Source organism: Armigeres subalbatus, chromosome 1 (genome assembly GCF_024139115.2).
Source record: "Armigeres subalbatus isolate Guangzhou_Male chromosome 1, GZ_Asu_2, whole genome shotgun sequence".
NCBI lineage: Eukaryota > Metazoa > Arthropoda > Insecta > Diptera > Culicidae > Armigeres > Armigeres subalbatus.
This window is the reverse complement of record NC_085139.1, coordinates 112295331-112318486: the sequence shown is the minus strand read 5'-3', so window position 1 is coordinate 112318486 and position 23156 is coordinate 112295331. Positions and strand designations below refer to the sequence as shown.

The 23156-nt window shown below is 39.8% G+C and overlaps 1 protein-coding gene across 8 annotated transcripts in view; it reads right to left on the bottom strand.

Annotated features, from left to right (window-relative positions):
- The window catches only part of LOC134205455 (soluble guanylate cyclase 89Db-like), a 119009-nt gene that overhangs the window by 17887 nt on the left and 77966 nt on the right, over positions 1-23156 (bottom strand). The window contains exon 1 of one of the 8 annotated variants that reach the window (XM_062680763.1): positions 20086-20197. The exons of the other annotated variants lie outside the window; for them this stretch is intronic. Coding sequence (XP_062536747.1) covers positions 20086-20127 — 42 coding nt within the window. The 5' untranslated portion in view covers positions 20128-20197. Of the gene's footprint in view, positions 1-20085; positions 20198-23156 lie in introns of those variants that run through there. 8 annotated transcript variants of the gene reach the window in all.

Sequence of the window (23156 nt, the reverse complement as noted above, 5' to 3'; positions counted from 1 at the left end):
CAAGATGCCCGAAAGCCTCCTTGCAAGAGGCTCGGAAGCCTTTTTTTTTCAAGAGACCGAAAGACTCCTTTCAAGAAGCCCGAAAGCTTCCTTTCAAGAGTCCCGAAAGCCTCTTTTCAAGAGGCCCGGAAGCTTCCTTTCAAGAGGCCCGGAAGGCTCCTTTCAAGAGGCCCGGAAGGCTCCTTTCAAGAGGCCCGGAAGGCTCCTTTCAAGATGCCCGGAAGCCTCCTTTCAGAAGGCCCAGAAGCCTCCTTTCAAGTGGCCCGGAAGCCTTTTTCATAAGGTCCAGAAACCTCCTTTCAAGAGGTCCGGAAGTCTCTTTCCAAGAAGCCAGGAAGCGTCATTTAATGTGAGCCAGAAGCCTACTTCCAAGAGGCCCGGAAGCCTCCTTTCAAGAGGCCCAGAAGACTCTTTTCAAGAGGCCCGGAAGCTTTCTTTCAAGAGGCCCGGAAGTCTCTTTATAACGACGCGAAAGCCTCATTTATAAAGTCCCGGAAGCCTTATCTCAAGGGGCCCGAAAGTTTTTTTTTCAATAGCCTGGAAGCCGCTTTTCAAGAGGCCCCAAAGTCTCCTTTCAAGAGGCCCGAAAGCCTCCGTTCAAGAGGCCCAGCAGCATTTTTTTTAAGAAGCCCAGGCCCAGAAGCCCTTTTCAAGAGGCTCGGAAGCCCTCAATAGTCATAAATGTCCTGTAGGAAGCTGTAAGCCTCCTGTAAGATTTTTATGGTAAATAAAAGTCGCTTGATCGAAAAACACGAGCAAAAAAATGTGTAAAAACAGAATCCTGCGTATATGATAAAATTGGAGAGAGTACCTTGTAGGCGGTATCAAGGAGTGTCTTACCTCGATAGTTAGCACAATCGAATCTTTGCCCTTTCTTATAGATAGGCCATATGAGGTCGTCAAGCCAGCACGAAGGTATTTCTTTTCACTCCCAAACCTTTTAATAACTTGGTGGATTTATTCATTCAGCAGGTCACTTTTAGAGGCTTTAAAGTGACCTTACCGTTCTCACTTCGTCTAGCGATGATGGCTCCACTGCTTGTCCATCATCCTTAATCCTGATTTTATGCCCCCTCCATCCGATTGTCCATTCAACAATAATTATTATTGAGAGATTGAAGCATCATTTAAGTTAGAACATGTGCCCCCTTTCTGCCTTTCTTGAAAAAGAATCACCTGCTCAGCTCCTTGTTTCACAAAATAAGCACGTTAAAAAGACCTGAGGTGTAATGCTATAAAGAAAAGAAATATAACCGATCTGTCGAAGCGTCTTATCTATCGTTCATAAAAATTGCGTTTGGAGAAATTAACGACTTTCAATATAATGATGATGTCGAGACTGATGAAGAAAGTGATAAAATAGCTGCGGGTTTCTTTAATCGAAGAACATTATTGACTTAGCTATAATGTATCTTTACTAGCTATCTGGATGGATATAGCGTGGCTGTACTGAAATATTACCACACTGTTGAGGAGATGGAAGATGAAAGAATAATATAATTTTATCTTTTCACGTTTAGTCATACTTGGACGACAAAATTGTAATGAACAGAACTGAATACGATTTGATACAGTTCGTCGTCATATCAGTACAATTTAATGTCATACATTTTTTATGTATTCAACATTAATTGCAATAAAATGGATCTAACGGGAAAATTAAAACATTGTTTCTTATTGAAATTGATTTACTATCAGTTCCCATACATTTCAAGATATTTATGTACTATAGGTCATGTATACAGATCATTTCGAATTCCGAAATTGTTTTTGAATTCTTTAAGCTTGTCTTTTATTGTAGTTTCGGAATACTCCTTTCCCTGTCAAGGATTGAACATTCCCTGAAATCCGTCGTACGTAGAAATTTAAACATAATCAAACTACAAACGCTGTAGTTAGCTCAATGTCCATCTTGTAACATAAACAATGACATGATACAAAACAGAACTTTTAAACTCGGACTCTCTCTCCGGGGAGCCCTATTATTAATGATAGAACACGCCATCAAATATCACAATTGATATTTTACCTCTATAGCAAATGCCTAAGTAAACTTACACCCCTGATCGCTCCTAGATCCCCTCATTGTCTTACACTTTTTCATGATGATTAATGGCTTTCCCATCAAAAGTCAATCGACCGGGTAAAGGAAGCGATAGATAACTAATTTAGATAATTTCTTCCCCGTTAGATGAATTGTTATTGACTTAGGGTTGACCTTCGCTCCCCTCCCGTACTGGTAATTTCGGCCATTAAAATTCGTACGAAACTGTCTTTCTTGAGACGGTATCGGCTATCACCAATTTTCAGGGCAAATAGCGCATTTTGCTGCCATCGCGTTATTACCCTCTACCGCGTTTGGTAGCAGTGCCAGCAGCAGTACTCTTTTATTGATGTCGTTATTGTACCATGCTCTCTGGCAACGTGGCATTGAAGAAAAAAGCCTCTTCCTCATGATTGTCACATCGTGGTGGTATCGGTAGTCGTCGTCATCGTCGACGACTACGGCGGGGGGCTTCGATCACGCAAACCCATTTACGCTCCGTAAATGGTGCACCCAACAACGCCTCACGTTTGGAATGTGGACAATAAAGCAATAATTAGTTTCCATGTCTCGATAGTCAACGTCCACGCAGTAATGTGTAGCACTAGTCAATGGAGTTCATACTTAATTAATTCAAAAACTAGGCAGAAGAATTCATATACCCAGACTACAAACCAAATTATGAAATTGACCGAAAGAAAGATATTATTATTCAATATTCGCAGTACATGATGATTTTTTAGTTTAGGAAATCGCAATTTTTATATGGACTTTCTGAATTATTTTGTTATCAAAGCACTGTGAATTATTTCTACAGCCTAAAGGATTTTCTAGCTGCAAATTAACAATTAATTCTACTAAAAGCTATCACAAACTGACATTTTGTGAACGATAAATTAGCTAAGCTCAAAATTGATGAAAACTTCTTATGTTACAAATATGTGAGGCGGTTGAAAAGTATAATAAATTAAGCCAACCAACACTAAAAACTGATCTTCTCCTTATTAGTGTTTCACCAGAGACTAAATTTTCCAATGCATGTTGTTTTTTAGGCCGATTATTATTTCCAGCAAAAAGTTACTTTTGCGCACTGGTAGCTTAGGTAGTTTCGATACCTACCAAATCTTCTTTTCCTGATTGATTTCAAAATCCTATAAAAGCAGTCTCAAAAAGTTTCAACTGAGTTAAGATTCTTCGTAGAAGTGAGGGTGAGTGAGAACGAAACGAACCGAATACCGAAAATGAGCCCATGCAAAGCATACCGACAGAAATTGAGGGATCAATCTCCAGAGAATTGAGCCGACGACGACGTGGTTGTACACTGCTGTAGGACTTCAATAATGGTGGGGATTTTGTTATTGTGATTTTACCAAAGTAATGCCGGGGAGTTCAGCTTGGCGAATGTTCTTTTAATGCTTTCTATCGATAAAAGGTGAAAATTGCGATACGGGCCGATTCGTTTGCATCTACTTGATTCCCAGATTGGAGGGAATACACGGGTCAGTGTTTGTTCATCCGATTTGCAGGAAAAGTTTTGGGATCAAAGCTTTCACACCACGTCCGCAAGAACTGAGCCGTTTCTGATCCTTTGTTAGAAAACACGAGTGTGGGGAACGAACAAACGCTGAAAAAACAAGTTCCAAGGATACCAAGGACGGAAAACGGCAGATTCAAATCTTGGATAATTTACATATACAATTGAGCTTCCAAATTTGGTAAACATGCTCTTTAATCTCTGCACCGTATACAGCAACCTGTTTAGCATAACAAAATCATCACCAAACGTTATCATCACGTATCATCGTTTCTCAATCTGAAAGCCAATTTTCAGTGCTACGGAATGAGGAGAATATTACACGGGTGGTGCTCCCCGCATCTATTACTGCACGTTGTTTAGCGGTATTTTTAACGAAGAAAGAATGAACAGAACACAAAATGAAATCAACACAACGCATCAGCCTTTGCGGGAAAACGAAACAAGAAGTGTTTTCCATTTCCACAATGGTCGGGAAAGTAATAAAGTGAGAATAAATATAGGTAATAGCAATATTAATCTTAAAATGCCATAAAAATAAATCGAATGCCGATAAAAAGGTATATTCAATACCATAATAGATATTTGTATTAGTCAATTGTTCAATTGTTGCAACTCCGATTTTACCCATGTCTTTGACTCGATTTTGTCACCCAAAACTTAGCGAAAAATTTAGTCGTTATTTTTATTGATGTAAATAATATAGCAAACTGTAGGGAAGCAGTATAATAATAATAATAATAATAATAATATTAATAATGATAATATTTAAATTAGAATTAAAATTATTCCATCCTTTTCATTGGAGTAAAACATAAACGAAATACGCCATGTGAGAAAGTAAGATTATATATGTAAGAAAGTATGAATATTTCACATTTCGATAATGTTATCTAATTCATTAGAGTGTTTAACTTCATTCATATTCAAAAAAGTGTTAGACAATTTATTAGGGTGTTGGTCCCCAGGAAACACTCAACGAGAGCGAAAGATTGTATTTTGAGCGGAGAGCAGAATCGGGCTGACTTGAACAGTCTCTCGAAAAAAAGAGCTCAGTTTTGTGACGAATGGTGTAGAGTACGGTTGGAAAAAAGGAGTGCGAAAAAAAAATGTAAAAAAAAAGTGAAAAGAAGGGATTTGAAAAAAATATACAGAATGCTATTGTAATTTGTGTTTAATTGTTAATATATAAAGAGAAAACCCGACAATGGCCAAGTCGGTAGTGGATTTATGCTCCCTTATTGTGTTTTCGTGGTTTTGTGTATTCGTGTTTGGCGGCCATGTTATTTTGTGTTTTCACCGCTGGCGCTCCGGAAAATAATGTTGCTGCATAATTCGAGTAAGTGCCTTTATTAGCCCATATGAATAAACCTGAGTAAATACTCTTTACTCAAATCTCTGTGAATATTCACAGAGGTCGAAGTGTAAATATTCACAGAGATTTGAGCAAAGAGTATTTACTCAGTTTATTTTTAATATTTTTTCTTTTAATCGGAATGTGCTGTAAATAAGCGTGTTGATTTGCCCTGATATTGGTACTCGATGTGCTGACAAATGATACAGGGCTGTAAAAGATTTCTTTCATATTACGATAAAACAGGGCTATTGAAGAATATTTTTTTATATATGCAAACTATTTTCTGTCGAAGTTGAGTAATTTTAGATGAATTTAACACAACTTATAAACAAAAACCCAGATTAATCCACCTAGCGATGGTGATACCCTCTCGTGCATCGTGAAATGTATTGAAAAAATCACATAAGAAAGGTAAAAAAAAAGCAAGTAGATTGCATTTTTTATATAAATTTGTATGTTTTTGCATTAATTACTGGGCTGTCCAACTTCTGTTGCTGTAAAGGCAACATTTCAGAATTAATGAACCACCAGTCCAAAATGTCATGCCCATATTTTAACTGTCAAAGGTTGAATCAAGTGCCCTGCGGTGTTTTGCGTTTGAATCATATTATTCCATACAAGACCAAAAATGTCGAGGAAGCATTTTGCATCTGTTCTTAAATTTCAAATTAAACAATGTTCTTTTTGACTTTTGAGTCGGAAGAAAAACTGATTAACTTCACCGTTCCCTGAATGAAAATCGAATATCAATTCTAAAACAAAACGATTTAAAAAAATCCAAGGAAAGAAAACAATGATTGATTTTTCGGTACATAATTCCGAAATGAAATGTCAGATCGGGCCAATTTTCATTAGAAAACAATGGGATCGCATTACTCGTTGAATGCAACAAATCCAACTAAAATGTTGGTACGTCTAGGCGAGTGGGCGTCGAACTCGAGAGGGTCGAGTTAAAAAGAAATCCAACTGCAATGTTGGTACGTCCAGGCGAGTGGGCGTCGAACTCGAGAGGGTCGAGTTAAAAAGAAATCCAACTGCAATGTTGGTACGTCCAGGCGAGTGGGCGTCGAACTCGAGAGGGTCGAGTTAAAAAGAAATCCAACTGCAATGTTGGTACGTCCAGGCGAGTGGGCGTCGAACTCGAGAGGGTCGAGTTAAAAAAAAAGAAATCCAACTGCAATAATATTATTATTATTATTATTATTATACTGCTTCCCTACACAAACAACAATGATTTTCATGAAATAACTTTCACCGCATGTGGTTTATTATGAATCGTTACCTGTCAAGAATTTTCGACAAGAAGTTACGGGTCCCGTTCACGTATTTTGCCTTTCAAAGGCATAAACTATTCATATTTGAAAAACAAATTAAAAAATTCAAAATTTTCTATTTTATCACCCCAAAATTTACCAGGGGGTATTACTGAACAATTATCATGGAGCGCGTGGTCATGGGCCGCCCATATAGGCTCGTTTATGCTGTGTATCGCAGATGTTGTTTTCTCACTGCTGTTGACACAACTATGGAGAGCATGTTTCAGATGATCGTGTGGTAAGACTAGACTATGTTTTGCACATGAGTTACACAGCAAATAATTTTGAAAATTCAACGACGTGTAAAATTGCAGCTCATCCCATCAATCGAATTGAGATTCGATATTCAATTAAATTTGACTGGATTTTACAAGCAAGCACAGTTTACATTTATTTCGATTTAAGAGGACAGTGAGATCGATTGAATGTTACGTTTATTTGCATGCTCCAAATATGTGCATGAAAATACATTTAAAATCACAACATATTTTTATCTGTGTAGCTGTAATTTAATTAAATCCAAATAATTACAATTTTTGTTTGTAATTGTGTTGTTACATACAATTCTAGACCTTAATCCTTTCGGTACGGTGGGTCATATTTTATGCCCAGCGGATCAGATTGGCTGTGTGAAATCACAGAAGAAGGCTAGGTCCCCACTTTCTTGAGCAAAGTTGTTCATCAGGATGTTAGCTTTACAGAAAACATATCGGAGGTCAAGTGTGACTATACCCTGAATACCCAGATATCCGAAACCTTGGGAAGATGTCGCTTCTGAGAGCAAGCAAATTAATCTGAAATGTTGGATTCCTGTGCCTATTGAATCCTATACCGTGCGGGAAATCCGTACACCTCATGAGATATCAACAAATTAAAGGTGGTTAAAGGTAATTAATGTAGAAATAATTAATCTTATCCTGTTCAGATTCTTGGCAGTAAGCTTTAAGGGCATAGAATTGGAAAGAAGGATTTGAAATTAAAACAACAAAAATCAAAAACAAATCTCCACCCTCCAAACGCGGAGTTTGTGCCGCCATTTTGTTTTCGGGTAGAGCATAATTGCACCAAAAGTAACTGTGTTTTAATTGCTAATTGCGAATATTTACATAAGATAAGCGGAATACAAATCGAAGAGATCGCTTCTCAAGGTGCGTATCGAACTATTTACAGTGGTAGTTTAGTCAATCAGACTGTTTCAATTTAAATATTCAGCTAAAAAATAGCTGTACGGATTTTGATCCTTTGATTCGAAATCCGTCCATGGTGGACGGATTTCGAGTCAGGAGTAGTTGATTTAATTCATTATTTTATCATGTTTTTGGTAGTTTTTATTGAGTAAATGTGAAACACTTCAAAAGTAGAAGCCTTCATGCTCCTGTGTCGATGACAAACGTTTTATTTACATTCGATTCCTATTTTCTAATGACTTTTTTAAATACTAAGGTGCTTACGTGTACGGATTTCGATGCCCCACGGTACTATATTGAATACTCGATCATGTTTAGTCATCCTGAACGTCAGCGATCAATTTTCAAAAAAACGAGATGCTAAAGGTTCTCCAAAATGTTCTCGAGTTCAGTTCACGATATCTACCATATCAATAAAGTCTTTTGCAATGTCCTCATCGTCGGTATAAGCCCTATCTGGCTCAATAAAAATATGTGCATCATGTGAACCCAATTTTCTTGAATACGAGATGTTCAAGGTCCAAAACGTTCTGGAGTTCAGTCCACGTTATCTACCAGATCAACCAAGACGTTCGCAATGTCCTCATCGTCGGTACAAATCCAATCCAGTTCAACAAGCTTATGCGCCTAAAAAAAAACAAATACGAGGCACTCCAAAATGTTTCCGAGCTCAGTCCACGTTAATTACCAGATCGACTACCTCAACGACCAATTCAACGTCCTCATCGTCGGTATAAACCATATCCGGTTCAATAAGCATATGTGCATAGTGTGAACCCAATTTTCTTGAACACGAGATGTTCAAGGTACTCCAAAACGTTCTCGAGTTCAATCCAAGTTATCTTCCAAATCAATCAAGCCTTTGCAATGTGCTCATCGTCGGTATAAACCCAATCCGGTTCAATAAGTATATGCGGAGCATGTTAACCCGATTTCTTGAATACGAGATGTTTAAGGTACTCCAAAACGCTCCCGTGTCCAGTCCACGTAATCTACCGGATCAACCAAGCCCTTTGCAATCTAACAGATTAATCAGAGATATTTTTAAATTATCTCTTTCCTATCCTATCGCCTCAATGGATCTGTTGAGATGTTTAGAGCTGAACTAGTACATATTTCATGACTTGGTTGATTGTGTAGATCTATTCTGAATACCAGGACGTTTCGGAGGCCCTGGAATAGTTTACGTTTATTCTAAACTCGTTTTTATGTATTAGGATCTCGTGGATATTATGGACACTCATCTAAGCTAAAGACATTTTGTTTCGAAAATATGTACTACAGAAGAGTTTGCAGGGTCTAGGACATCCGATTAAAACATTTTAGTTCTTTCTATAGTAGTTTTGTCAAAATCGAGCGAAAAAATAAAACGTACGTTAAATATGCGTAAAAAACAAGCAATCCTAAAAGGATTAAGGTTGTTTAGTGGACAAATTTCATGACAAATTATTAATCAATTCAGAAACAATTTTTTAACTGATTTTATGTCAATGTTATGTGTTCTAGCCGTAACATTTTAACTTGTAGTGAATAATATAACTTGTAGTAGGTAAATAAAAGAAACCTATCACATGACAGTATAACTCCGCTAGTACTCAACACCAGGAAGCAGTTAGGGGTTAGTGCTTCGGATTCTTGGGAGTCGATTGGCAGGTAGGTGAGTGGTCTCAAATTTACTGGCACATCATCCTCGCTTTAGCACGTTTGAAGGGTTTCTTCGTCTGGCTTGCCCCGAAGAAAATTGACGAAAACTCGCCTTCGACCGACCAGAACATGTGTTCAAATGAGCTCCTTGACACACGCTGAAGGCATTTAACTCAAACCACATTCACCTTCTTCTCTCATTAAAAAACGCAATACAAAATCTTCTAGCTCAATTGGCAGTCTCATGCGCAAGAATAGAACTTTCATATAAACGCTTGATAATCTAGTTTTATTGATTGTAATTATCAATACTGAATGATGTTTTGCTGCCAAACTTTGTCTCGGGCTACGAAATGGTGAGTTGACATCCGGGAAGAAGCGCCTAACATAGCTCTGGTCCTCACATGATCCAATACTCACGCTTCCACGGGTCTTCCGATGAGCGATGACAATTGACTGCCAGCTAAGGGTTGCGTACTTAGCTGGTAGTGTAGCCTGGGGACTGTTGTCCTTCTGACATCAGCTAGAGTGAGAGGGTGCGTCATCTGGGGTCTGCCTAGGATGTGCTAGGGTTCGACAGTGGGCTCTGTTGAACTTCTATAAAAAGCTGCATGTGTCCCCAAGCAGGCCCTATAAAAGCAACCGTGTGCCGCTCAAAGCGCACTAGCCTAGTCCTGGTGTTGGGTGGGACTTTAAACAAATTTGACCCGACTGACCGAGCATCTGTTCACCAAGGAGGTGTGGCTCCAACAGCGTCTGTTCTGGCATCCAGCGGCTGAGTATGAAATGCTATTCCCCGGAAGCTATACCTAAGATGGCAGCCCCATCCCGGTGGATAGAGAACTTTGGGCCAACAACCTACTGTTCCCGAAATATCAATTTGTTCGGGAATCCGATAATACTGAGGCGACGACTCTTAGCGCGAAACAACGGACACGAACATGAAATGTTTTAACCCTAGCCCAGCAGGGTAAATTGGCACAACTTGCCAATGAGGCACGCTGCATAAAGCTTGAGGTCCTGGGACTGAGTGAAGTTCGTTGGCCAAACTTTGGAGAACACAGAACGCCATCGAGACAAGTTCAGCTATACTCTGGTTTACGAGGTGAACACGCTCCCCGGTATCGCGTAGTTGGCTTTCTACTAAGCGCTCAGGCACACTCTGGATAGATGGATAAGAAGCGGGCGCCGGTTAGTTGTAGTTGCTCTTTGGTATAGATTAAGAAATATTGTTATGGATGTATTGTATATACCTATTGTTGAATAAAGAGAACTGCAGCTGCTGGCAGAAGTATCAGTCAGTAGCCTTCCGTGGTGTAGAGAGGGAACTCTAGTTGTTATTCTTTGTGAGGGGATTCCCTTACCCTACCCAACAGGTTATGGGCCCAGGAACGATTCCCGTTCTCCATCTTAGTGGGATGTTATTGCCGTCGACGTTATCGCAGTGGGATCATGGATCGGCCGCATAAGTCGCGTGGCGCAGTGGGATCATGGATCAGCCACGTAAGTCTTGGGTAGCGCCGGACGGAATTCATCAGGAGGTTGGGACGTTCGGTAGGATGCTGGCTGGTCAGCAGTAGAGTTTCCATCCCGGGACAAGAAATCCCGGGATTTAGGAGAATTCCCGGGATATTATTTTTGAATCCCGGGATACCCGGGACCTAAAATACTGTTTCATTTCCGGTTCGCAAACAGTGTAAATTTTTTTCTTACAAAAGTTATTTGTTTTGAATGCGAAACCCAACTTAGGTGATAAACTCATATCATATTTTAATACCTCCCATCAGACATGATTTTTTTCCAAGTTCGTTTATTTGGTAGGCTCAAGCATGTATACGGAGCCAAGGTTATTTGTGATGCACAATCGATATCATCTTATTATTAAATTAGTAAGAGAGGAACAGACATGAAAATATCGGGGATAGTTAATAGAACACCTTTACAAAAAATATTAGATTCCCCTATACCACTCAATGGAGAGCTACTGGCTGATACTTTTCCCAGCAGTTACAGTTCTCTATTAACCTTCTGTCTGTGCTAAAAAAACTTACGTTGTCTGTGCTCTGGGGTCAAATTGACCCCAAATTGAAATTGCTAGAACTTTTTTATTGTTTGGACGATTTTGGAGTTTTGGGGCTTTTTCGAAAGATAATTTATTCATCTTTCAGGTCGTAACCAAAGATTGGCTATTGGTGGGCGAGTACATCGCGGGGAGGGGTTTTAGTGAACAAGGGTACAAAAACAGTGATTTTTGATGATTATTTTTCTTATATCTGAAAATCCTACCCATTCTGAACTGCACCTTTTTCAAAAAGGTTATGCAGCGAGGCATATGCCTTGGCATGAGGCGTTGATATGTTTAGAACTTGGCCGCCAGGTGGTAGTATATTTGAATTCATTATTTTAGACTACTCAAGATATTCCGATATATAGAATTCTCCTTAGTGTAAATATTCTTATCGCAAAAATTTAAAATTTGTTAAAATGACGTCTTGATCGAAAGTCGTCTAGTGGATATGGACTGTCTTGTGACGGAAGTAATAATTGGGAATTTTACAAATAGGCGGAAAATCGGCTGATCTTTGGTTACGCATGTAGACCCAAAGGCCTTAATTCCAGGGTTTTTTTTTGATGACCTAAAACATATTCTGTGAACACATTCTATTATTTGCAGCATTGGTGGAGCAGGTTGAATACAAAGAAAACATTTGATGAACTCCACAACATTCATGTTTACCAAAAATGTTACAAACAAAAATACATCAGATCTCACATGGAACATTATACTCAAATATAACAACTCACTAGCTCACTAGCCGCATCTTGGGAGAAGTGCCAACTTTGTGCTCGCTTTGTAGTGGACATCCTGAACAATGTTGCCGAATACAACTTGGGTGTAGGTATGAGGGATCTCAAGCTAAAGCAATATTTCAAATATGCAAAAATATTGCAAGTACACTAGCGCCGCCTATTTGTAAATTTCTTAATTATATATTCCGTCACATGATAGTCCATTCCCACCAAAAGACGTCATCTTTACAAATTTCAAATTTGTGCGATAAGAATATTTACAATGAGAAAAATTCCATATAACGGAATTACTTGAGTAGTCTAAAATAATGAATTCAAATATACCGTCACCTAGCGACCAAGCTCTAAACTAATCAATCATGCCAAAGCACACGCCCTCCTGCATAACCTTTTTGAAAAGGTGCAGTTCAAAATGGGTGGGATTTTCAGATATAAGTAAAATAAGCATGAAAAATTACTGTTTTTGTACCCTTTTTTACGAAAACCCCTCCCCGCAATGTACCCGTCCACCTATAGTCAATGTTTAAGAACAACCTGAAAGATAATTAAATTATCTTTCTAAATAGCCCCAAAAATCCAAAATTGGACAAACATTTAAAAAGTTATAGCAATTTCGATTTGGGGTCAATTTGACCCCAGAGCACAAACAACGTAAGTTTTTTGAAAAAAGTACACTGTAGCGCATATTTTCAAGATTTTTCAAGCGAATTTGTACCTAGGGGACAGATCTTGGCGAGTTTTACCAAACTACCAAAAATTAGGAGAATCGGTTGAAAACTAAAAAAATGGCAGCCACTCAAAGTGGCCTGGGGTCATATTGACCCCAGAGCACAGACAAAAGGTTAATTAAACGACAAGTATCTACAGTACAAGATCAGCTACATCTATTTGGCGCCTGCTTCCTACCCATCTCACGTCTACAGCGAGGTTGTGTACACTAGCTGATATTCGCCTTGCTAATCTCCTCGCGCCGCCCAACATCGAGTCTGTCTTCCTGAGCTTCATGCCTCCAAAACAATTCTTGATCCAATTCATGTCCTCCCAATCGACGTTCGTACAACAAACTTTCCAGCACATGCGCAAGTATAAGTGGTCCGACCCCGGTGCTCTGCCTATTTTTGTTTGCTGCTGATCAGCTCCTGACCAAAGCTTCGCTTGGACTCCTACTGACCACCGAAAGTTCGAATCTCCCACTAAATTCTGTACGGCGCTATCCGTGACTTTCGCAGCCAATGCATGATCCCACGATGCCACGAGACTTATGCGCCCGATCCATGGATCCCGGACTGCGATTACATTTCTGTAGATAATCCATCGACACTATGTTTAAGATCCGAAATCTTCCTGGACCATAATCTGTTCCAGGGTTGTTAATCGATAAATTATCGTCGTTAATTTAACGATAACTTCGATAACGATAACGGTTGTACGATGATGTTTCGTTGACGATAAAGTTAGCGTTGATTTAAAATTGTCGTTATCGAGTACTCGTTGATTTATCGATAATTATGGAGTTAACTGTAACGTATACTACAGTTAAAAGTACAACTATGCTCAAGTTTGTTTTACAAAACCTATTTCAAGCATTGCATCACATTCAAATATTCAGAATCTCATTTAAATCGTGGACTTATTTGGAATTCGAGAAGGTCACCGAATTTACCAATCATTAAATTTCTTACAGAGTCTTAGTTTTCCATAGTAAATAATCTGAGAGTATTTTTAATGTCTTAACTGTTCAATCTAGTATGATTAACAAAACTTCTTTTTTGAAGATGCAAAACACCCAGTTAAACGAGTATTTTATGACCAACAGTGAGGACAAAATTCCTCAGCCTAACCAAATCATACTGAATAGGGGACGAGGTTAATTCACCAATTCATTAAGAGTATTTTTACTCGATGCTAGAATGCAGTAATGCAGGTCGCTGCATCAAATATTGATTTAGAGCTTTCTAAAATATGAAATTTACCCCTGAACCTTGAATAAAATCGTTTTAAAATCAAAAAATAAGTTTTCTAAGGAAACTTCGAAAAATCCCGGGATCCCGGGATTTCCCGGGATATACGAACAAGTCCATCCCGAATCCCGGGACAACAAAAATGGCCGGGAAATGGAAACTCTAGTCAGCAGGAGTCCGAGAGGAGCGTCGGAACATTCAGGAGCTGGTCAACAGGGTGCTGTGCAAACGTCAGATAGAGGCCATTTGTACGGGCAACGGATTGGGTATGGAGGAATTGTTCAACGAAGAGGAGCTCTGGACGGGAGGCTCGGTGTTAGGAGGAGCTAGGAGAGTTGCGAGGCGTGCACACTAAGGAGGAGTGTTGGAATATCAGGTAGTGTGCGACGCTTCGCTGTAGATCGAAGATGGATAAGAAGCGGGCGCCGGTTAGTTGTAGTTGCTCTTTGGTATACACGTGATTCTTTTTTTACACGGGTGGGTTTTAGTTGATTACGACCTGCCGTGGTGTAGAGAGGAAACTCTAGTTGTTATTCTTTGTGAGGGGGTTCCCTTCTTCTGGCCAACAGTAGATAGAATTCCGGAGGGTGTGTGTGTGTGTGTACAAACTAACCCCCACTGTCTGGCAGCGATGTTATGGAAGAAAGCTGACTGTTTTACATATTTTTACAGTCAGATTTAGTCCGGGAGTTAGAAAGTGCTAGCTCTACTGCAGCTCCAGTGACCCATTTCAGACTGCCTGGTATTTCATGACCAGTCCGAGGTCACTTTTGCTAACAATAAGCCCCGCTTGTTTATGCTACCATTATCAATTGGATAATGGATCCATAAACAAACTTCTGGATTAAGCAATCCAGCGCGTATTTAGTTTTAGTCATTAAAGGCACAGAAGAATACATTTTGGAACTATCTCACCAAATTCGCTCATAACCGGAGAAAAGACGCTTCACGCTTGAGCAAGAATAACTGTCACGTATTTTCTCCCCAGGTACGCTTTCACACTTCCGTTGGGTTTGTAAGGTTCTTGATTAACTCGATTGATTCTTGATCCATTGAAGCCCGCCGTACAGCAACTGTTGAGAAGTTCACTTCGAGATTACTTGCAAATTTTTTCTCGACATTGGTTCTTGTTGTTGTTGTTGGAATTTGGCGCTACACTTCCAAGGCTTCAAAACAACGATAATTAACACTACTATAACATAGCCACACAATCATCTTTAATAAACGCAATTATGAAAGATCCGGAATCAATTTACTCAAAATCAGAAGCGAAAATTGAACGAAAAAATATGACACACTTGTCAGCCGCAAAAAAAGCGACCGGTCACAACCCAGTAGATAGAATTCCGAAGGGTTATATCAAAATCTGCTTGGGCGACTTCAATGCAAAGATCGCCCAAGAATTAGGGCAGATTCCTATGTGTGGCCGATGTGCTCTGTCCACATCCCGGCGGATACGCAATCCAAGACAATGAATTATTGGCAGAGGCTGATTTTCTACTCGCCGCCGTCACATCCAGGCGCTATAGTATATGCGCAAAACAGCCAGCAAGAGTTAACCGCCAGAAATTTGTATGGCGAAAGTCATCTAACGCGGGTTTTCTCAAAATAAGAAACTTTTCATGAAAAACTATTTGGTACCGATTATGCAGGAAGGTGTCCGCTACCATGCCTACCAAATATTTTTTTGATGAAAGTGCTTATTTTTGAGAAATCGAGCCTTAGATGCCTTTCGCCATACTGATTTCAGAAAGTTAACTCCTAGTGTGCCGCTGAAAGCACGCTCAAAGCAGGCGATTCATTGAACGACAGCGGAAATCTCTCTCATTAAATAACGAACAAGGATAAAAGAAAGGCAAAAATTGTTACGAATCATAACAAGCCATGATAACCCAATTCAATAGGCCCAAAAGAAACATTTCTTGCAAGAACAGCAAGGGGCGATTCAAATTAAACGTCCGATACATTTAGAGCTTTTTCGAAACACACCCCACCCCCGCACTCGTGTTCCACATGGGTTACGACAACTCATATGTGATTATATTTAGTCACTATGAAGTTGCTGCAACCATTTTTTTCGATTTTCGATTTCGTCACCACCGATGCAGTGGGTGGGGGGCTCACATTATCTTCTCTTGAAGCTCTTCCTATCATGTACTTTGTCTTCGACGTGTTGATGACCCAGTCCGATCCGCTTAGCTTCCCTCTTCAGTCTGATGTAGGCTTCCTCCATCTTCTCAAAGTTACGTGCCATAATATCTATGTCGTCGCCTAAGCCAAATAGCTGGACGGACTTATTGCAATTTGTACCACTCGTGTTAACCCCTGCTCTTCGTATTACCCCTTCCAAAGCGATGATGAATAGCAGACACGAAAAACCATCACCTTGCCGCAACCCTCTGCGCATTTCAAAGGGACTCGGGAATGCCCCTGAAACTCGAACTACGCACATCACCCGATTCATCGTTGCCTTCATCAACCGTGTTAGCTTATTTGGAACCTCTTCCCCCCTAATATCTTGGACATCATTTTTGAACGATCCCCAAAGGTCTACCTTATACAGCCTCTGCATATGAATTATTTCATTTATATGAATTATACAAGTAATGTTATCTTTGCACCGCCAGTCCATTGTATAAGATTGTTTTATTTGTTTTATTCAACACCTTGTCCTTCACTTCACTTCACAATTTCTTATGAATTTAATTGTTCTTTAAATCAAAGTGTGGTAGACTCAGGATCAGGAGTCCTTAATGTAGACCATCGATGAATGCATGTACGTATATGCAACTGCGCATATGAAGCACTGTTGGTAGAATAAATAGTTCGATAGTTCGATAGTTCGTTAGTTCAAAAACTCATAAGGCACAACTTATGAATTTCGATAGCCAAGTTCACTGAGTGTTGAGTATCCGAAACGACCACACGTAAAACATTTGTGTTCAGTGGTGAATAATTATAGACGACTTATTGGAGTTTCTCCTGTGTCTAACGATGGCTTTCAATCATCGCTCCTATAAGTGGCCGAATTGGACTGGGCGACTAGTTTGCTGTGTGGATGCTCGAAGCAGGTTTAGGTTCAATTCCTGGTCAGACCTTAATAAACAGGATGCAATCAAAATAAATTTACTGCATGACGAAATACAACAATGCAAGCTTAAATACTCTTCAAATTCTCACAAGCAATACACAGTGCACTGCGATTAAGCCTTATAATCTTTTTGCATATAACGAGTTCTTATACAGAAGCTGCATGTGAATAATGCACAATTGTATTACAATCTATCATCCTCTGTGCCGTTGTAATAATATTTCAAGAAAGGAATTTCCTGAAGTGGCAGCCGTAAAAGAGGCGGCTTTGCGGCCGATGACCATCAGAACCCGATGTCGGAAAGGAAGAATGGAATCAACGCATGCAGCTTCAATGTCAATTCCAAGCAACCGGTCAATCTTCCGGTTGGAGATGGCTTCCGTGCCGAGCTTTATGGAAGGTCCTGCAAACTGGTGCCGGCCACTGCAGATGTGCCCCGGACAACGAATGTCCAGGTCCTGCTAAAAGCCTTTACAATATCAAGTGATACAAGGTCACCACCCACGCCTTCCTCCTACGCTTTTTGGAACACACTGCCTAGGTTGGCCAAATATGTGCTGGTGCTATAGTCTAGGTGAAAAGCGTGATGACGGTGACCGAACCTTCCGTTGGCTTCAAATTTCTCCCTGAGTCGCCGATTGACCATCCTCTCGATTTGGGCGCACAAGAGGTTAGGGAGATTGGTCTAAACTTGGATGCATCTCGGCTTGTTACGCTGCTCTTCGGGATGGGCACAACGGAACTTTTCCTGCAATCGTCTGGAAACGCGCGGTTTCCCCAAAGCTTTAAGCATGGCCACATCCGGCCCGGATGAGTTTCCGTTGCCCTTAGCAAGTGCGTGAGCCAACTCACCAGCTGAAAAAAAGAAAGGTGGTTCAATAGGCAGTCATGGGAGTCCGCGGGAATAAAGGTGGTGTTTAGATGTGGACCACGAGAAGCAATGGTCCTTTGGAAATAAGAAGGGTGATGGAAAGTGGATTCCAGGGAGGCAAAGTAATCATCGAGAGCGTTGACAACATGGGCAGGGTCGGTTGCCCTGATCGAGGTGAATGGGAACAGCTCTCGATCTGCAGCTGATTGCGTTTACCCGCCTCCCCAGTTCGGCGGAATTCTGAGACGGATTGATACTGTCGATGAAATCTTCCCACAGCTTAGACTTTGCCTCCCTTGCACTGTCAGTGCTCTCCCTTGTAACATTGCAGGGCGTCAGGTCTGAGAGGGTAGTCGGTGCTGAGCTTTCTTAGTCCGTGTAAGACCTTGCGGTCCACCATCGAAGTGCACGACGGCCAGGACGACCACTGGACTGAGAAATACCTCACTGAGTGGTAGCGAGATTCGTGTCGTGAAATCGGTGAAGGACGAGGGAGGTTGGTTCCCGCAAGCGATCGACAATCCGGTTCACTATATTTCCAACGGCGTCTCTTGATGTCAACAGGAGGAGGAGCGTTGGTGGAAATCTGCACAGGGTAGTGATTGCTATCGTACAGATCGGTACCGGCTTTCTAGGAGAAGCGTGGTAGGACGGATCTCGATACCGAGGTAACATCAAAGGATGTGGCTGAGTGCCCGTTGAAAAAGATGGAGGAACCGTAATTGAGAATGACGAGATCACCTTCCTGGAACGCTTCGACTAAAGCAGTGCCTCGAGGGTCGCCCCTGGACCCTCCCCACATAGGCGTTCATATCCTCAAGGTGGAGCACGGGGAGTAGCGGGTCCGGTTCATGATGGTGTGGTAAGCTGTAAGCTGTGGTGCACCAGCTGCGCGAGGTTCGGAAGGTTAATCCGGAACCTATTAATGTTCCATTTGAGACAAAACCTGACCTCCAGCGGAAGTGCCGGGGTTTGCAGGGGTAAGTAGGCCCTAGAGCTAAATTTATTTCTGTCTCTACCAATATTTTTTGTAATTGAATTGAAGGCTTCCAACATGTCTACTCTTCAACAACGGAAGCATTGAATGATGTATCCGTGGTGAATGTTCTGAAATACTCTGTATGTATGTATGCGTTAACAATTTTGCTGAACTAGCGCTGTTTTAGTTCCTACTTGCCCCAGGATACCTTATGTAGTTTTCAAACAAATTATTCAATTGCATTTTGTGCCGTTCGAAGGCTTATCATGTTTTGGTGTTCTCGTTTCGGCTAGATTTTAAGAATACGTCATCAAACCGAGGTCGATCGACATACCACCGATGAAGTACTCTAGCGATGGGACGTCTCTTAATGCTATACCAGTGAGAGTTCAGTGTCTGTGAGTGGGCTAGCGACTCGTTCGTATTATCCAACCGTCAATGCATCACGCATTGTTCCGGAACCCATCGGTTAGTCATCGGTCGACAGTGGTTTCGCTGTCGGATGCAACAAAATCCGGTAGGAAAATCCACGGTTATGGACTCATTCAGGTAACTAAATTTTAAATTGTTTCATCACCCTCTGTTTCGGATTTCATGTCAATGTTTCATTGCTTTTTCGAATCTGGCAAACTTTGTTTTTTTCTCCGTATCGTATCGTATAAGCAAGTGCGTGGTAGCAAGCAATAACGGCTTCTGGATTGCCGTCGTGAGTGAATCATGTGCGTGATTTGGTGGCTAAGCATTCTCGAGTGGAAGATGTCACTCATTTTGGGTGTGTCGCTTAAAATTTTCAGAATTTTGATTTGCAAAGTCAATCGAGTTGTCTCGGAGTGGTTCAATTAATATTCAACTAACCAACATTATGTTTTATAAAAAAAGCAACGTCGCACACTTTCTCATATTTAGGCTTATACGAAAAAACAGAAGCACACGTGCTACAAGAAAAACGCAATCACAAAGTTAGGCGCAAGATGATACGACACGATTAGACGACTCAAATGAAGTAACAAAAATACGCACGATCTTTACTTTTGCACCTCAAGCGACAAAGGTCAAACAAACCAAGCGAACACATGTACGGAGTTAGAGGCAGATGACCATCTATCAAGATTGGGTCACGAATGCAAACGTGATTTATGAAAGCATCGATTGTTTTGATCGCCCAAACAAGCACACACATGACTCGTACAATGTAGTGTACGATAAAAAAATAAGCAGCAAGTAAGCACACACGCACACTTCGTGTACTTAATTAGCAAATTTAAGAACAGTTCAAAGCCGTTTACTTACCAGGACGGCATTTTTGATGCCATCAAGTATTAAACCATACATGATTATATTGGATTTCTTCAAACTATAACAAATTTTTTTAGGAACAACCTCACGGCTGGTTTTGACTTCAATTTGATTGCTTCACCACTCTAAATTGCCAAACCGATTGAACTAGAATCTCATATCTGGAAAAGTATTTTTCAATAACAATAAGAGAAAGTATTCTGGTATCAATGCCAATAATATGCTTTGAGCTATGTTGCTGCACAAATTTTATTCCAATTTAGTCAGATTTCTTGAGCCTAAAATAAACTTTGTATTTCCTCATTAACTTCTCTAAAGCCCCGACATATTCAAGCATTTACTGCCCTTGAAAGTTTATTTGGTCGATGTGTTGTATTTAAGCCTATTTTAAAAACCCAAGTGGATATAATCCCTGAAATTATCGAACTAGCCTTCAAAATATTTAAGGAACCATGCTCTTCAACGTACATAACGCGTTAAGAGGAAACTGTGTTATGTAAATTTCGTATGGGCCATACTGAAAAAAATAACTAAATTCTGTTAGGGGAGCAAGGAGGGGACGGGTTTTGAAAACCTCGCAAAAACACTTACGAAATAAGTATTCCAACCCAAAAATAATTTATTCTTTTATATTTCTAAGGTACTACGAAAGAGAAATGAGTAAACTAAGGAAACAATATAGGTATTCAAGATATAGAAACTTTGTTTTGAAGAATCAGTCATGTTTTGCTTCATATTTTCCATATTTAAAGTATTGTCACTTTTATGTTCAATAAATCGTGGTGTAACTAACAACATATTTCACAAAAAGCAACAATGCCGCATATTTTATCAATTTATGATAACATAAAAAATAGTCCACGTGCATCAAAAACAACACAAATTACAAAGTAGATGCAAGACGATTCAAATGAAATAAGCTACAAAAATACGTATGGTCTCTTACTTTTGGACCTCGACGAAAAAAGACCGAAAAACAAATGAACACGTGCTACTACATATCAGGTTTGGGTAAAATCGTCACGAATACAAACGTGATTGATGAATGTTTTGATTGTTTTGATCACCCAAACAAGCACATACACATCACTCGTATAATGTAGTGTACGGGTGAACAGCAAAATAACAATAGACCACACACGCACACTTTGTGTACTTAGTTGACGAATTTGAGGATGGCTCTGGGCCATTTACTTACCAGGACGGCATTTCTGACCCCAACAAGTATTATACCGTACATGATTCTGTTAGTTATACTTGGTGGTCTTTCAATCTATAATAAACTTTTTACACAAAAGTATTCACGGCTGGTTCTTGACTTCAATTTGATTGCTTCACTATAACAAACTTCTGAGTTGCTTTAATTGGAATTGCTGATCTGGAAATGCATTCTAGTCTCAATAACAACAAGAGAAAGTATTCTAGTATCAATAAGGATGTTATGTTTGAGCTATGTTGAAACAAGATTTGTAAATTTCATCAATATGGCACAATAATATGATTAATTCAAGCGAAAATCTCATATGATTGTTTTCTTCCAGCTTCATTTAATTTTCCAGACCTCAAAATTATGGATTTTGTTTTGAACACACTTTTTTTACGCGATCTTTTGATTTACGCAGATTCAGTTTTTTAGAGAATAAGTGTGCGTGGGGGTCTTCTTTTTCATCAAATGTTTATAAGTTCCCTGGTGTGACTCAAAACAAAGGAGGCATGCATCAATTCACCTTACTAATAACATGATAATCGATGAAAATCCACGTTGATGATATGGAAATTTGACTAGGATTGGATTCCATAGAATCCATTGCCGAAGTCGTAGATCATTAAGCAAATCTAGACATGCAAATTGAGTTTACAAAACCACATCAGGATTTTTTGGGAATGTATTCTGCTCATTGAACCGTATTATACAAAACAACGTCTGTGATTACTCAAATTTTACATTATCACATCAAGAATGCGAGTGCCTGTAAAAAGTAGGGGAAGAGGTTTGGTTAGAGCACTCTTTTGTTTTTGGTCCATAACTTTGGCCCTAGTTTATATTATGCCGACATTTGTCTACCAATGGAATGCTAGACGAACACTTTTTACTACTAGCGAAGAAATCAGGTTGATTTCATTGATTTAAAAAAAAACTATAGACAATTTATGCAAATTTGACATTTTAATTTTGTGGTTCGGTTGTGAGCACCTTTAAAAATCCTGCTAAAAATGGAGAAAAATGAATGAAATCTGCCCAGTATTGAAGGAAATTATTTAATCATTAATCATTAATCATTATATTTAGCCATGAAGCACTAACTAACTAAAAAAACAGATTAACCCACCTAGCAGTAATGGAGAGAACGGTTTGAAATAGCGCATTAATGGGGCCGTACACATATGGGCTGCAAAATGGTGGGTTGACATCAAGGAAGGAGCGCCCAACAGAGCTCTGGTTCCCACAAGTTCCTATCTCACGCTTCCACGGGTCGTCCGATGACAAAAGACCGCCAGCTAAGGGTTGTGTACTTAGCTGGTAGTGCAGCCTGGGCACTGTTGTCCTTCTGACATCAGCTAGAGTGAGAAGGTACGCCTCGATCGAGCGTCTGTTCACCAGGAGGTGCGGCGCAAGTAAACAATAAAAAAACAAAAAAAGTAGATCAGAAATACTGTTTTTGTAAGGTACACCCTAATCCAATAAGGTAAAATTGCTCTAAATCAGCCAACTTAAGAGCTACAGAAAAAGTTTTTTTAGCAAAATTGATTGGAATTTGGAATAAGCTGCGCTACAACTTTGTAGAACATAACATGTCAATATTCCAAAATATAAAAAAATATTTTCTATTTTTTTTTGTATGATGGGCCACCCTGTTTTTTGGTTGCACCATAATGATGGCCTTACTATTTCGAACAATTTTGTAGAACAACAGTTTTTTCTTAAAAATATAGTTTTGGCGTAAAATTCATCTTTCCGCGTAAATCTGTATCCTGGATCATAGTGCAACGTTTACGCACCGACAAACGATAAATAAGACGACGACATTTGTCTACCCACGCTCGCTTGTCCCGTCGATATGAGC